Source organism: Trachypithecus francoisi, unplaced genomic scaffold (genome assembly GCF_009764315.1).
Source record: "Trachypithecus francoisi isolate TF-2019V2 unplaced genomic scaffold, Tfra_2.0 Lachesis_group13, whole genome shotgun sequence".
Lineage (NCBI taxonomy): Eukaryota > Metazoa > Chordata > Mammalia > Primates > Cercopithecidae > Trachypithecus > Trachypithecus francoisi.
This window is the reverse complement of record NW_022681458.1, coordinates 75,141,507-75,156,105: the sequence shown is the minus strand read 5'-3', so window position 1 is coordinate 75,156,105 and position 14,599 is coordinate 75,141,507. Positions and strand designations below refer to the sequence as shown.

General features: G+C 36.2%; 1 protein-coding gene across 1 annotated transcript in view; it reads left to right on the top strand.

The window, feature by feature from the left end:
- Window positions 1–14,599, top strand: part of XIRP2 (xin actin binding repeat containing 2) — a 79,604-nt gene that overhangs the window by 13,688 nt on the left and 51,317 nt on the right. Inside the window, 1 exon segment of the mRNA XM_033231244.1 lies at window positions 11,461–11,621. Coding sequence (XP_033087135.1) covers window positions 11,565–11,621 — 57 coding nt within the window. The 5' untranslated portion in view covers window positions 11,461–11,564.

Below are 14,599 nucleotides of genomic sequence, written 5' to 3'. Positions count from 1 at the left end.
CTGTAAGACAGATAATTATGTATGAAATTTTAGGATTTTCTAAAACAGAGACTTTAGAAATAATAGGATAGCAACTAGTTTAAATAGAATGAGTGCTGAAATTAAATAGAAAGGAGATGCATATTCAAACTGACCAAACATAACAATATTTTTAGGGGTTTTCCTCACAATGTTGAGTTTTTCAACACATGGGTACTTAGCACAGTAGCAGTAGAATGAACCATCAATGAAGGATACAGTTTCCTTCTCTTTACCTTTGGTAGGTAACCACCAAGCAGCAGGGACTGAAAGACTGGCCTAGTAATTACCTGGGCTGGTCTGGGTCATGGCCAGTGTTCACCGTGCCAAGCCCATTTCTCAAAGGCCCCATAGGAAATTTTAAAAGTGAGTAACTTTGAATGATGATTTCATGATTTTACCTAAAAAACACAGAGCAGGAAAAAACATGAGGAACTGTTAAGGGGGCGGGGTAGAAAGAGCAGATCTGTCTCTACAGTGTGACGGGCTAGGGTGATTTTCATGAACTTTACATTTTCAGTGGACTTTCATGTTGCTTATCGGTGAAAAATTGGTGGTTCTTGACCTAGTGCCAAAACCACAGAAAAATTAGCACTTTACATGTCATATACATTCATAAAACCGGTTCTATTTATCATAGAAATAAGGTCAGATCAATACTGTATTTCTTGAGAATCTTTCTAGTGTTATTCTTTTTTTTATCTCTTCAAGTGGAACATGACTGACTATAATGGTGATTAATTTGTCTCCAGTTCTGACAACCGTGCCTAGTCCACAGTGGATGGGAAGCAGATGTTTAGAGAATGCATGACTAAAGCCCTAAGAGGAAAATGTACCATATACCTGCCAGGTGTGGTGGCTCACGCCTGGAATCTCAGTACTTGGGGAGGCCAAGACAGCCGGATTACTTGAGGCCAGGAGTTTGAGACCAGCCTGACCAACATGGTGAAACTCTGTGTCTACTAAAAGTACAAAAATTAGCCGGGTGTGGTGGCGGGTGCCTGTAATCCCAGCTACTCCGAAGGCTGAGGCAGGAGAATCGCTTGAATCCGGGATGGGATGCAGAGGTTGCAGTGAGCTGAGATCATGCCACTGCACTCCAACCTAGGCAACAGAGTGAGGCTTTGTCAAGAAAGAAAGAGAGAAAGAGAGGGAGGGAGGGGGGAGGGGGGAAGGAGGGGGGAGGGGGGAAGGAGGGAGGGAGGGAGGGAGGGAAGTGAAGGGAAGGAAGGAAGGAAGGAAGGGAGGAAGGGAGGAAGGAAGGAAGGAAGGAAGGAAGGGCAGGAATGGTACCATATACCTTCAGTATATAGCTGTGATGAAGATTGAGACAAGGGGACATTTGGATGAAAGTGCAACACCACCTCCCATCCCCTGGAGAATAGTAGATCACTCGAAAATGAGACCAGTGGCCCCTGCTTTGCATTTTCCCTTCCTTACAGTCAAGTTTATTCTCTTCTCTGTTCAGTTGGACCTATCCCTAACCCCTTCTCAAGTCTGATGTCTATGGTGACCAAAGCAATATAGCTGAGGGGTTTGCTTTGATTTCTAATTCTAAACTCAAACTTGTAAGAATGAAAAAGTAACTGATAGCTGTGGAAATTCAGCTTATTTGCTTCCCTTTGATTTATCCTTAGATTATGCTGAAGTCAATGTCTAGAAAGGATTTATGTGCATATATTTAAGAAGCAGAAAACAAGTTTCATTCCCTTAATTAAAAATTTACCTTGAAATAAAAATGTTATATTTTAATGAAAATATATTTACATAAGAGACTGTGTAGAGTTTAAAGTTGTATGCAGAAATACTTGAAATCAACTCCAGGCTCAGCTACTTACTATATGATATCTTCTGAGTGTTACTTCCTCATCACTAAAATGGGAATAAACCACCCATCATATGTGGTTGTTATGAGAATTAATGGAATAATACATGTAAAATAATTAACACATTATATTCATTAACTGATAGCTATCATTATTATAATGTAATATAATTCTGAGAGAAATGTCCAACAAGAGACTTATGCTGTAAAAATATGTACCCTCTACAGGCATTTTTAATGATTCTAATTTATTAGACTATTTCAATGAAATTTAAGTCATTTTATTCAATTATTGATTTTTTTAGCTGGTCAAATCTCTAAGCTAACCCATTAATTTAAAAATGTTTAATAGCAGTATGATTAGATTTTCATATATGCCCAAACTAGCAACATTTTTATACTAATGATTACCTAACTTCTGATCAAATTTTCTTAATTCATAACTGCTGTAGTACCAGAAGTACTTCCTATGAGATGATACGAGCTGCAAAAGACACGGGACATGTCTATAGAAAGAGAAGTGACAGCAGTTATAACAGTCGTATTATTTAGAGAGATTAGAATCTAAATGGACACTTAAACTGAGTCTTATCAGAAAGGCGGACACTTCCTTTTTTGGAACATGAAGAGTAACTTCAGAGATGGCTCCATCACATAGTGGTTTGTATATTTATGTGTCTGCGCAATTTGGGGAGCAGGAACTGAAATATGCATTTAAAAGTATCCAGTATGTAGCAATTTGTGACTTGGACAGACATATGTATGTGTACAGTGAATGCTTGTGTCAGTTTCCTGTTGCTGCTGCAAGAAATTACCAAAAAATGCAACAGATTCCAATAGCGCTCATCTATTTTCTTACAGTTCTGGAGGTCTGAAGTCCAAAGTGGGTTTCACTGGGAAAAAAGGAAAGTGTTGGCTGTGCCAACCTTCCTCCAGAAGCTGTAGGGGAGAATCTGCTTCTTTGCCTTTCCCAACTTCCAGAAGCTGCCTGTATTCTTTGATTTGTGGACCTTATTCCCATCTTCAAAGCCAGCAGTGTAGAATCTTCGATCTCTTTTCTCTCCCATTTCTGTCATCACATCTCCTGTCTTAATGCTCCTGACTCCCTCTTTCACTTATGAGGACCCTTGTGATTACATTGAACCCACTTGGTTAACCTGGGATAATCTTCCCATCTCAAAATCCTTAACTTCATTATATCTGCAAAATCTCTTTTGCCATGTAAGGTTACATATTCACAGATCCTGGAGATTAGGATGTGAACATCTTTGGGGGACCAATGTTCTGTCTACTACAATGCTAAATTTTGTCTTCTTCCTCTAATAGGCAACTGGATTTAAAGAATCACTTCCAGTATCTGGTGAACCAGGAGAATACTAGCTAGGACAGACTTAGTAAGAAAGCAAGAACTAATCCTTTTTATTACCATGAGAGATCTTCTTTTGTTAATATATAAAGCCCAAATAATCACATAAATGGATGGATTTTGGGGAAGGTGACAAGTACACATACAATAACACAATGCATTTTGGGGGAATAGGATCACAGGGAAGTTAGTTTGGGAAAATGGAATTTGAGTCACTGTGTTCATTTGCTGGAAAAAATGCTACAAGATGGTTTTTGTGCTTACTTCCACTCATTTTTGTTCCCTCGCCCTTCTTCTCCATGTTTTTTTAAGAACTCTGAATTAATACAGGAGTGTGCTGTACACTTGCTTTCATTTTATTCTCCATCTATTTCTTGGTTTTATAATATTCAAATGAGGATAAGAATATATAAAACTCAAATTGATTACAAATTTTACTTGGCAGTAGCATTCTGAATGCTTAAAAGAGGCGAATTTTATTATTAGCTGAGGGATTTGCAAATATTAAGAATTATAGAAAAATTTATTCATGCTAATGGCTCTGAGCCTATGATATGTGTATTGGTATGATATCCTGCACACAAATTCAAGCAGCGTTATAGATCATGTATTCAGGTTTGACAGAATTTATCACTCTCCCAATGTAGTTCTAAATCAAGTTTTTTTCAAGAACTAAACAGTCGACTTCTTTATAATGAGCATCCAGAATAAAGTAGCAAAGCTATTGATGTGTCACCTGAAGTGTACTTGCCTTCTTGAAGCTGGTATGTATGATCACTTCAGCTTTGCAGGCTTCCATGGGACTCACCAGCAAACTTTGCCTGGTTCTTAGGTGGGATTACATTGATTTCAGCATATTTCAAAGAAAAAATAATAAATTCTGTTTTTTCTGCTAAACAGTTTAGATTATTGTTAACCTTAGAATTTCTTTTGTGTCGCAATAATACACTGGACTAGCCATCTGGGAATATTATGGATATTTTTATTGTATATGCGATATGAGTCAGTTCCTAACAGAAAAAGGCATCTCTTTGTTGTTTGACTTTTCCTTCATTTGCTTACTGAGCATGGTGATTTTGTTTGTTGTTGAACACCTGTCTTTCTTAATAGGTAGCATAGGTAGCATCAGAATTGGAGCTGTCACAGAGCCTGGGGCCGGATTGCTGAGCTTCCCTTCCCAGCTGTGAAACTCACCAGCTGTCTGAACTGGCACAGGTTTTAGAAACTGTCTCTGTTTCCTTATCTGTAAAATAGAGATAAAAAATAAAATAGCCTCTATCTCCTAGTGTGATTGAGAGTATTAAGTGGATTCATATTCTGACACATAGAAAGCACTTTATAAATATTTGCTATGAAGTTTTCACTTGTAAATCATTCTTTGAAGTTCTTTATCCATTATTCAATATTAGCATTTTTTTCTGGCCCATCAGTGTTCTTTAATGAAAATAAATATGTGTATTTATTATAATTATCCTTTTCTAATTTTTATTTTCTCTTATAAATTTTGCTGAAAATATTTTTTACTTTGAATTTTTATGCTTATAAAGTCCAGTTGAAACCATTTTATGAACTACTTGTATTTCTCTAAAGATTCATAATTTTAAAAAATGTTTAATTCTTTAGCCATCTGGTATTTCACTTGCAATATACTGTGAGGTGGGGATCTCTTAATGTTTTCCTCAAATCATTACCCAGTTTTTCTCAGCAAAGTTTGTTGAGAGTGCTGCAGTTTCATCCCCTTTCTGCATCTTTCTCTCTAACACATATTCACATGGCCAACTCCCTCAGGATTCAGTACACATGTTCTACTTTTCAGATGCCTTTCCTGACACCTGCCTCACTAACATACCCAGGTGGATTATGTCCCTCTAACTCAGCTGGAACAAACCCATTACACACTGGCTATAATACCCTGTCTCTCCAACTATACTGAAAGCCCTGAAAGATAGTGAAAGTATCTTATGCTTTTTGTAGATAATCAATATTTGTTTAGTGAGAATAAATATAAATAAACCTTATCAATTATATAATTAATTATATAAACTTTGTCAATTATATAATTATATAACTAATTATATAATTCAAAATCATTTATTTCTGAGCTTTCATCTGGCAATATGCAGAAAGATATGGTAAAGTCACCCACAGCTATTATTTTCCCATAAAGGTTTCCTTTTCCTTGTTACTAATGGCCTTTTACTGTTGCTGTACTGTGCTAATTAGCACGTAGTGGTCAACAGTTATTCCAGCTTCATAGTGGGATGGTATCTTTTAGCTGTGGAATGGTCCTTTATCTCATTTAATATATGAATAATTTGTTTTTAAGGATACTTTGCATGAAAATAGCATAGTAATGATGACTTTTCTTCATTTATATTTGCCTGGTAATTTATTGTCCAATATATTTTTTAAATTGTATGGTTTGTTTTGCATCTATTTATTGCACATGGTACATCGTTAGGTTGTTTGTTTTCATCCTTCAATGTGAAATTTGACCTCTGAATATTTCTATGATTAATACTTTTAGTTATAAATAAATAAATACAACTATTTTTATGTCTACCTTATTATATTTTGAGGGCCTTCGTTTTCCTTTGGGCTGCCTTTGTTATTACATGATCTGTTTTTGACTTTTTGTTGCCTTCTCACATGGTTATCAACTTGGACCTATGTAGACCCTGGTTCACAAAACTAAAATTTCAGTAACCAGTAACTGGTTCTGTAATTCCCTTTAGTGTTCGGCATTGTAAAGGAAATATCTAAGGTTATCTGAATTTTGTTTCTTTATTATTCTTTACTTATTACTCTTCATGTATCTGGATAACTACAGAATTTTTCTTTTTCCATGAACTTAAAATGTTCACTAGGATTTGCCAATATGTTGGTATGTTTAAATTAACTTTATTCCTGGCTTGTGGTAAATATTTTCAATCTATACCCCAAATTTCATTTTTGGCAATTTTTTTTCTTCTAGTATATCTTATTTCTTCTACGTACTTCCCCATCCTCACACTGAAATGCCTATAGTATGGATTTTCCTCTGTTTTCCATCTTTGCCATATTTCATATTGCTGCTAATATGCTATTGATTTTCTTTTCTATAGCATATATTATCCTATTTACTGCCTTCAATGTGTATTTTAATTTTTCAAAATGTTTGAGTATCTTTAGTTCTTTTCTCATCTTTGGCAAATGTCTTGTCTTCTGATTTCACGTTGGCCAAGTCTCTGCTAAAAATCAGACATGGCTCATATCATATCAGCCTCACAACCCAGACACTATCAAGTAGTCTCTGAAAGAAATAAGGAGTTCAAAGTGCTTTCCATTTTATTCTGCAGACTTTTGCATTGTCCATAATGGGAAGGCAGAAGGGAAAATAAATGAGATGACTCACACAAATTTAAGCAATGTTTAAGCCACTTTTAAAGTACCTAGTATTAATATATCTCTCATCCAGTATTGTCAATTGTGTTGTTACACAGTCATCCTTTCCATATGACTATCCACAACTACAATTTAAGAATGTATCTCTCGGCCAGGCGCGGTGGCTCAAGCCTGTAATCCCAGCACTTTGGGAGGCCGAGATGGGCGGATCACGAGGTCAGGAGATCGAGACCATCCTGGCTAACACGGTGAAACCCCATCTCTACTAAAAATACAAAAACGAGCCGGGCGAGGTGGCGGGCGCCTGTAGTCCCAGCTACTCAGGAGGCTGAGGCAGGAGAATGGCGTAAACCCGGGAGGCGGAGCTTACAGTGAGCTGAGATCTGGCCACTGCACTCCAGTCCGGGCGACAGAGCGAGACTCCGCCTAAAAAAAAAAAAAAAAAAAAGAATGTATCTCTCATATTTTGAAAGTAATAGGAAATATTTACATTTATCTGGCTTTAGAAATAAGATTGTGACAAAGATTGTGTCAAATAAGGTTGTGACAATCACAAAATGAGATTGTGAACCCAGACACAGTAGGTGTCTTCTGCATAGTTTTTTTCAGGATCTGACGGTAATTTAGAGCAACACATTGACCCTAGCTCTATGTATCAAGCCATTGAACTTTATTTCCAAATTGTAACTATGAAAATTTTAGGATCATATTTATAACTTATTTCAGATTGTTGGATGATTGCTTAATAGGAAATGAGGATAGATTTTTCACTTCTTAATGTTGTAAGAACATATCATTTTTATAAATCACTGAATTCCAAATTTGAAATTTCCTGTACAGCTAGTTTAGGATGATTCATAACAAATCTATCAATGATCCTTTTGAAATATTTCTATATATTAATCTGTGCATATCCGTAAGAATTCTTTCTCTGATTATATAAATTGTAAAAGTAGGAGAAAATTCTAGAATTTATATTACATTGACTATTCCTCACTGTTTTCTGTCTCTGACATCTTACCAACTTCAAGGAAACACAAAGGGGTTGCTATTCAATCCTTTCTGTTACGGACTGCAGACATGTGAATAATTGTTCAAGAAAGGAAGAGTGTTCTGCCTTATAAATATTGTACCATTGTGTGTTTTTTAAATGTTTTAAACATGGACTCTCCATAGAAAGTAAAATTCAGAAAGGCATAATGAATTTCTGTAACCTGGTCAAATTTTATTAATAGATTTAGTTTGTTTTTAAAAACTGCAGAAGAAAAGCATATGTTTGGTGGTTGAGAAAAAATATCTCTAGTCACACAATTTCTCATGATTTAAGAATGTAGAAATGGGCATAAGTTGGATCTATCTATAGTATATGACTTTTTATATTATATCAAAAATAAAATGTAAATCTTTTTTCTAAGAACCTCAAAACCCTTATAAAAGACATTCTTATCCTTGTTATCTAATAGTTGCCATGATAATAGGTTGTATTTTTTAGTGTTTTATTTTCTTTCAAAGTGCTTCTCTATATGTTTTTTCTGCTTTGTGGGATGTATTTTACTACACGAAGAATGAATGTTTTGAATAGATTATAAATTATTTTCTTATATGTGAATAAATGCATGCTTTCTATGTTTAGTGTGCAATGAATTCTAAGCCCAGCTATACCATTAACTCGAGATTTGGGAGAATTCACTGAACTTCTTTGGATTTTGGATTGCTCATCTGTACAATAAATTACCTCTAAGCCTCAGAGACAGAAACTCCAACAAAATGATTTTGTGATATTAATATTTATAATGCTTTCTAACAGAAATAGTCATTTGAAAATTTAACTTTTCCCTTCCTCCTTTTCACAGAGTACTTTAGCCTTTTAGTTTGTTCCTTTCTTTCTTGTCCGACTTGCACACTTAATGGTTTTATCATTCCCTATTTTTCCACAAGTGTTGTATGACAATAAGCATCTTTATTTGTTCCTCTAAGTTTCCTTTTTCTTTAAATAATACCGTCAGCTCATTTATACTGCTCTCCAAACTCAATTGCTTCTAAGACATGTGGAATTGAGTATTATGAGGCCAGGCACCTCATGTTCCTCTCTTCTATCCCCCACATCCCTAAAGAAAGGGCTGACTTACGTACCCTAAAAATTTACATCAGGTGTTATCAGCTGCAGGCGCACTGCATTATAGTAGACTGGGCAGGAAGTATCGCCTCATTTTTCATATGAAGAAATTGATAGATATTGACTTAGAAGGTTAGGAAATAATGTGGATACAGCCTATTGGTTCAAGGTAATTTTTCTAATCCGAGACCCTACCTGAGTATGCAGTCACTGATAGGCTGATGGGGAAAGCAGGGCAGCGGTGGGAGTAGTGACAGAGAGAGAGAAAAAAAGAATGAAAGTCTTTTCTATGATCATCCAAAAAGGCCATGAGCAATGGAATCCAAATATGTCAATACTCAGCCCACTGATTTCTTTTTGACGAATAATGTTGGGCATTTTGTCATTAAAAAATGATAAAAATCAAATATTTGAAAGCTAAATACTATTTGTAAATTTTAGCCAAAAAAAAAAGCCTGAACTACTATTAAGATTACCAAAAGAATGGCTTCTGTTATGGATAACACACAAAATAAAATTTATATTTTAATGTGGAACAACTTTAGGGTATTATGTTCAATAAAATCTATATGACATTCATTCACATCAAAGTAAGAACAGCACAGTTGAATGTAAACTGAATTCATCTGTGCAGATAGATAATCCACAGGGAAAAATAAAGAGCTTTTCCTCGGCATGTGAAAGACTTTCAGTGATTTGTTGGAATCTCTTTTTATCAGAATCAAGTGGAGGAGTCTTTTGTATGGCTATGAGGTTTTGGATGACAGGTGAATTTCAAAGATAACTGGCATTTGTTGTAAATATAATCGGTGTTGTACAATCAGCATTCATATAATACAATGTCTTATTCCTTTATGCTTTGTATCTTTTTGGTAGCATGTTAAGTATTTTTACTATTTTAATTACAATATATGAAAGTGTTTACTGAATAAGAAGTCTCTATGGAAAACCAAATACTCTAGGAAGGTGTCAAAATGAAAATGATTTTTAATTTTTCTAGGCCACAGAAATTATTCTCAACTGCTGTTGTGTACATAAATCTTAAAAACGCTAATAGAAAAAGCAAGCAATTCAATAAGATGGTTCAACTTGAGGACTGAGAATTGAGGGAGGAGAGAGGAAGAACGGGGCAGGGAGGGAACAGCTTGGCTGTCTTTTACTAGAGGTTATTTGGGCCTTGGTTGGTAGTGATTAAATTATAACAACCCAAATAAAAAGTACTACAAAAAGCCCTACCCCGTAAGCCCCAGAAACTACCAGCCCTAAGAGTGAAGACAGGAGATGCATAAATGAGTGATGCATATACATAAACTCATATACAAAAGCACATATATACATACCTATATCATACCCTTGAAATGATTTTGGAATCATAACCATCTAAGAGTGAATAGTAAACCATCAAGCAGAGGGATACCAACAAAAACCACTAGATTAAATAAGAAAAACTAGTTTTGAGAACAGTTCTGGCATACATAAGCTAAATAGCCTTGGAGAATCACAGAACAATGGAGGGTCCTTATGTTCCTTTCACATAAGGAAACAGTCAGGCATATGTTTTCTTCTGCCTAAAAGGAGTTGATCAGATTGGGTTAGGTTCGATGATCTCTAAGATCATTCTGTTTCTAACAACTGCTATTCTGTGATTGTGCAATCAGTCTTTCACGCCGTTTCCAGATAAATAATTCCTCCTACCCTGCATTTTTGCCAAGTAGATGGCTTCATGGGTAAATTATCAGGCTCTCTGAAATGGGTGCCTGACAAAGCTGTTTCTAATGATACTATTTCTTCTTTCTTATGTAATACATTCCCCATATGAAGAAAAGAAAAAAAAAATCCACAGCCCATAATATTAACAGTATTTGCATATTTTAGCTGGAGGTATCTCCTTAAAGGTTGAGGGGTGAGGAGAGAAGAAAGGAGCAACTCTCAGACTTGTTAAAGATTTTGTCAAACCATATTCAAATCTGCCACTTATTAAAGGTGTGATCCTTGGAAAGTTTTTTAATAGCCGTGACTCTCCATTTTCTTATATAAATTTATAGAAAATAATATTACGGCCGGGCGCGGTGGCTCAAGCCTGTAATCCCAGCACTTTGGGAGGCCGAGACGGGCGGATCACGAGGTCAGGAGATCGAGACCATCCTGGCTAACATGGTGAAACCCCTTCTCTACTAAAAAATACAAAAAACTAGCCGGGCGAGGTGGCGGGCGCCTGTAGTCCCAGCTCCTCGGGAGGCTGAGGCAGGAGAATGGCGGGAACCCGGAAGGCGGAGCTTGCAGTGAGCTGAGATCCGGCCACTACACTCCAGCCTGGGCGACAGAGCGAGACTCCGTCTCAAAAAAAAAAAAAAGAAAAGAAAAGAAAATAATATTACCTACCTCACAAGATTGTTAGCAAAGTAAATTTGAAAATGCACATAGAATTTAGCATAAATTCAAAACATAGTTCTTGAGGAATGTTAATTGTTATTATATATCTGTTACTAAATATTTCTCATCACAATAATTGCAAGAGTAGGAGGGGGGATAAATTTTTACTGTTCACCTAACTTTATGCTGTTATACACACATTTTGTAACTTTGCGTGAAAGCTTGAAGGAGATGACCATGAGACATTGAAAATATTGTGAAATGTTACAGTCCATTTTATGAGCTCAAATGTTTTAAATGCTTCATCATTTATAAGATGATGCTGTTTTCTTCTTAAAGCTTAACACACATATCTAAGCACGCTCCGTTTGCTTTCAGCGATTGCTGGCCCTACTAAGCCTGAGAGTGGATTTGCAGAAGACAGTGCTGCTCTGGGCGAGGTTGTGTCAGACCTCCACGAAGTGGTCTCCCTGAAGGAGCGGATGGCAAGGTACCAGGCAGCCGTTTCCAGGGGTGACTGCCGCAGCTTCTCTGCTAATGTAAGCTGCTTCTAATGGTTTTGCATTAGGCAATGTGCTTACTGTCTGTCCCAATTCCCCCTTTATATTTGAAATGTAAGAATACTACTGGACAGGGAGCTAAAGTAGAAAGAGTACAAAAATAGTGTGTGAAATAAATCCAGACTATCTGAATTTAAGTTTCAACTGTGCTACTTATTACTTGCATGAATTTGACTTTTTTTAAATTTTATTTGAGATGGAGTCTTGCTCTGTCATCCAGGCTGGAGTGCAATGGCTCCGCTCACTGCACCCTCCGCCTCCTGGGTTCAAGTGATTCTCTTGCCTCAGCCTCCCGAGTAACTGGGATTGCAGAAGCATGCCACTGTACTCAGCTAATTTTTCTATTTTTAGTAGAGACAGGGTTATACAATGTTGGCCAGGATGGTCTCGATCTCTTGACCTCATGATCCTCCCACGTCAGCCTCGAAAGTGCTGGGATTACAGGCGTGAGCCCCTGCGCCCGGCCTTCAACTACTGTCTTAACTTCTCTCTGAGCTTCAGTTTCCTTGGCTGAAAAATGGGGGTCATCATTTACCACACAGAGTCTTGGTGAGGAATCAAAGAGACAATTTACGTGAAAGCCATAAGGCGCTGTATAAATCTGTTATTATTATCATCATTATCACTTAACCTGTAGATATTCTCCTCAGGAAGGTTGGGAATTAATTTCAAATTTTAATAATGTGGGTTTGCATGTCATCTTCCTTGGTCTCATATATGGTTCATTGAAATTCACTGGCAGTATAATTTCTTTGGCTTTTCTCATTTCTCTGTATGTACTAAATCCATTAGGAAAGGTTTAATCAACATAAAAATGAGAGAGATTAGCAATGTAGACACTCTGCTAAACCAATTATGATTATAGGAAACTGCAGGATTCAGTAAGATCACCAATATTTAGAGCCAATGCATTATAAAGTCATATTCAAAAGAATTTTTGGGTTCTGTATTCTGTGGCCTTCGACTTAATGGAATATAAGAAAGTTCTTTTATAATTATAATCTCCAAATTAGCCTAGTTGTATATGAGAGAGAGAGAAAGAGGCCAAAAAAAAAAAAAGGTAGTGTATTAAAATAGCTACACTTAACATGCTTCTTTACAAATTATTTAGAGACAAGGCTGATTGTGCCAAATTCATTTAAAAAATGCAATTCTAGATGACATTTAAGTTTTCACATAGTCATTAAAATACATTTTAGACATAGCTTAGAATTGGAATGAATGTGCAGAAGTGACAGAAGTATCTAGATCCCTTCCAAAATAAACAGTGGCACTACAGTACCTCCTGCCAGTCTTCTTTGATGGTACCCCCTGCTGGATCATTGAGGAACTTATTCATGTTCTAAATTAGAGAAATGATTCATGAGGAAACAGCTGATTTTGAAAATGCCTAGTTAAAGACTGGTTATTTAGTAAATGATATTTGATTTAGGAAGATTGATCTTGCTAGTTACTATGAGAATATACATTTAAAAAGTGGTATCAGGGCATGATATATATTTATAATGTGTTTTAAAAGGGACTGTTTATATTGGACGCATAAGGAAACTAAATGATCCCATTATTTAATACAAAAGCAAAAACTTTAGGGCTAATCTGAAAACGTCTACATATAAAGAATTTAGTAATCCTCTCTTCCCTGCACACTTTATAGACAAGAAAACCAAGAGAAAGTTACTTATAGGAGATTATAAAATTAGGTAGTGAGGTAGCCAAGCTAGATTCCTAGTCTCTTCACTCTTGTACACTTCTAACTGAATTCAACTTCCTCCTCTTTCCTAAATAAGAAAGTATTTTTGGCCCCCAAAATATGTATTATACTATATGGTTTGGCCCTAAGCAAATACTGTGAGAAAGAAGAGCACATATATTATCTCAGCGGAATCCTGGTAAATATCTAAAGCAAAGCAAAATAATTGTTTATTTAATCATGTGCATGAAATGCTTGTTCAACCCACCCCCAACACACCAAAAAGATCATGGAAACTGCCTGCGAGTACATCTCTTTTTTTTTTGCACCAAAATTTTAAGTGCAAAATCTGGAAGTCACAGAATCAGACCCAAACTGAATCTATATTTCAATCATATTTACACATGTAAAGACAATCTATTTTTCCTTGTCTTAGACTCAATCAGATGGCATTTGGTTGTATCTAAATGAAAGTTATGCCTGTGAAACAGTGGTGGTCTGTAGAAGCCCCCAAGAGAAAGGGAGAAGTAACACTTGTCGCACAATGAAGGAAAATGCCAGATTCATTTGCAAGTCTGTGCAATTTTATTCCCTTTACCTTTTTTAATACTCACAATAAATCTGTGAGAAAAATATTTCTAGGCCCAGTTTATAAGAAAGAAACCCGAGTTCAAGAGCTGTAGCCCAAGATGTTAATTGTCAGGGCTGGAATTACAAGCACTGTCTGTCCAACCCCAAAAATTATATTATTTCTTTTATGCCCTATAAACCAAGAACCGTTTTTGTAAAAAGAACTTGAGGATGGTGTAATGTATTTACCTAGATTTAACTGTTAGGTGTTCAAATTAACATATTATTATCAGCATACCCATTAGATTCCAAACCTTATTGCTGAGCCAAATAATAAGAAACACAGAATAATAATAAACAAAAAGTTTCAACACAAAGCAATTTCAGTTATGTGGTCAATGATAATAACATTCATTAGTTGGGACATTTAGAGCATGACACTAAATAATGCAAAGTCACAGGAAAGGTCCCCACCTGAGCAAGGAAGCATTACTCCCGGTTATGGCCACAGACTGCTTCTTGGGCAAGTCCTGCCATCTCTCATGTGTAAACTTTCATCTACGGGCTGAGTGGAACAAGGAAGCCTTAGCATCACCACTGAACCGTATTTCAGAAGATTTGTCTCACTTGGGTGAATGAGCAGCTGCAGTAGCGTAATGATAGTACCAGGGGTAGTAGGGATGGTATTAGTACTACT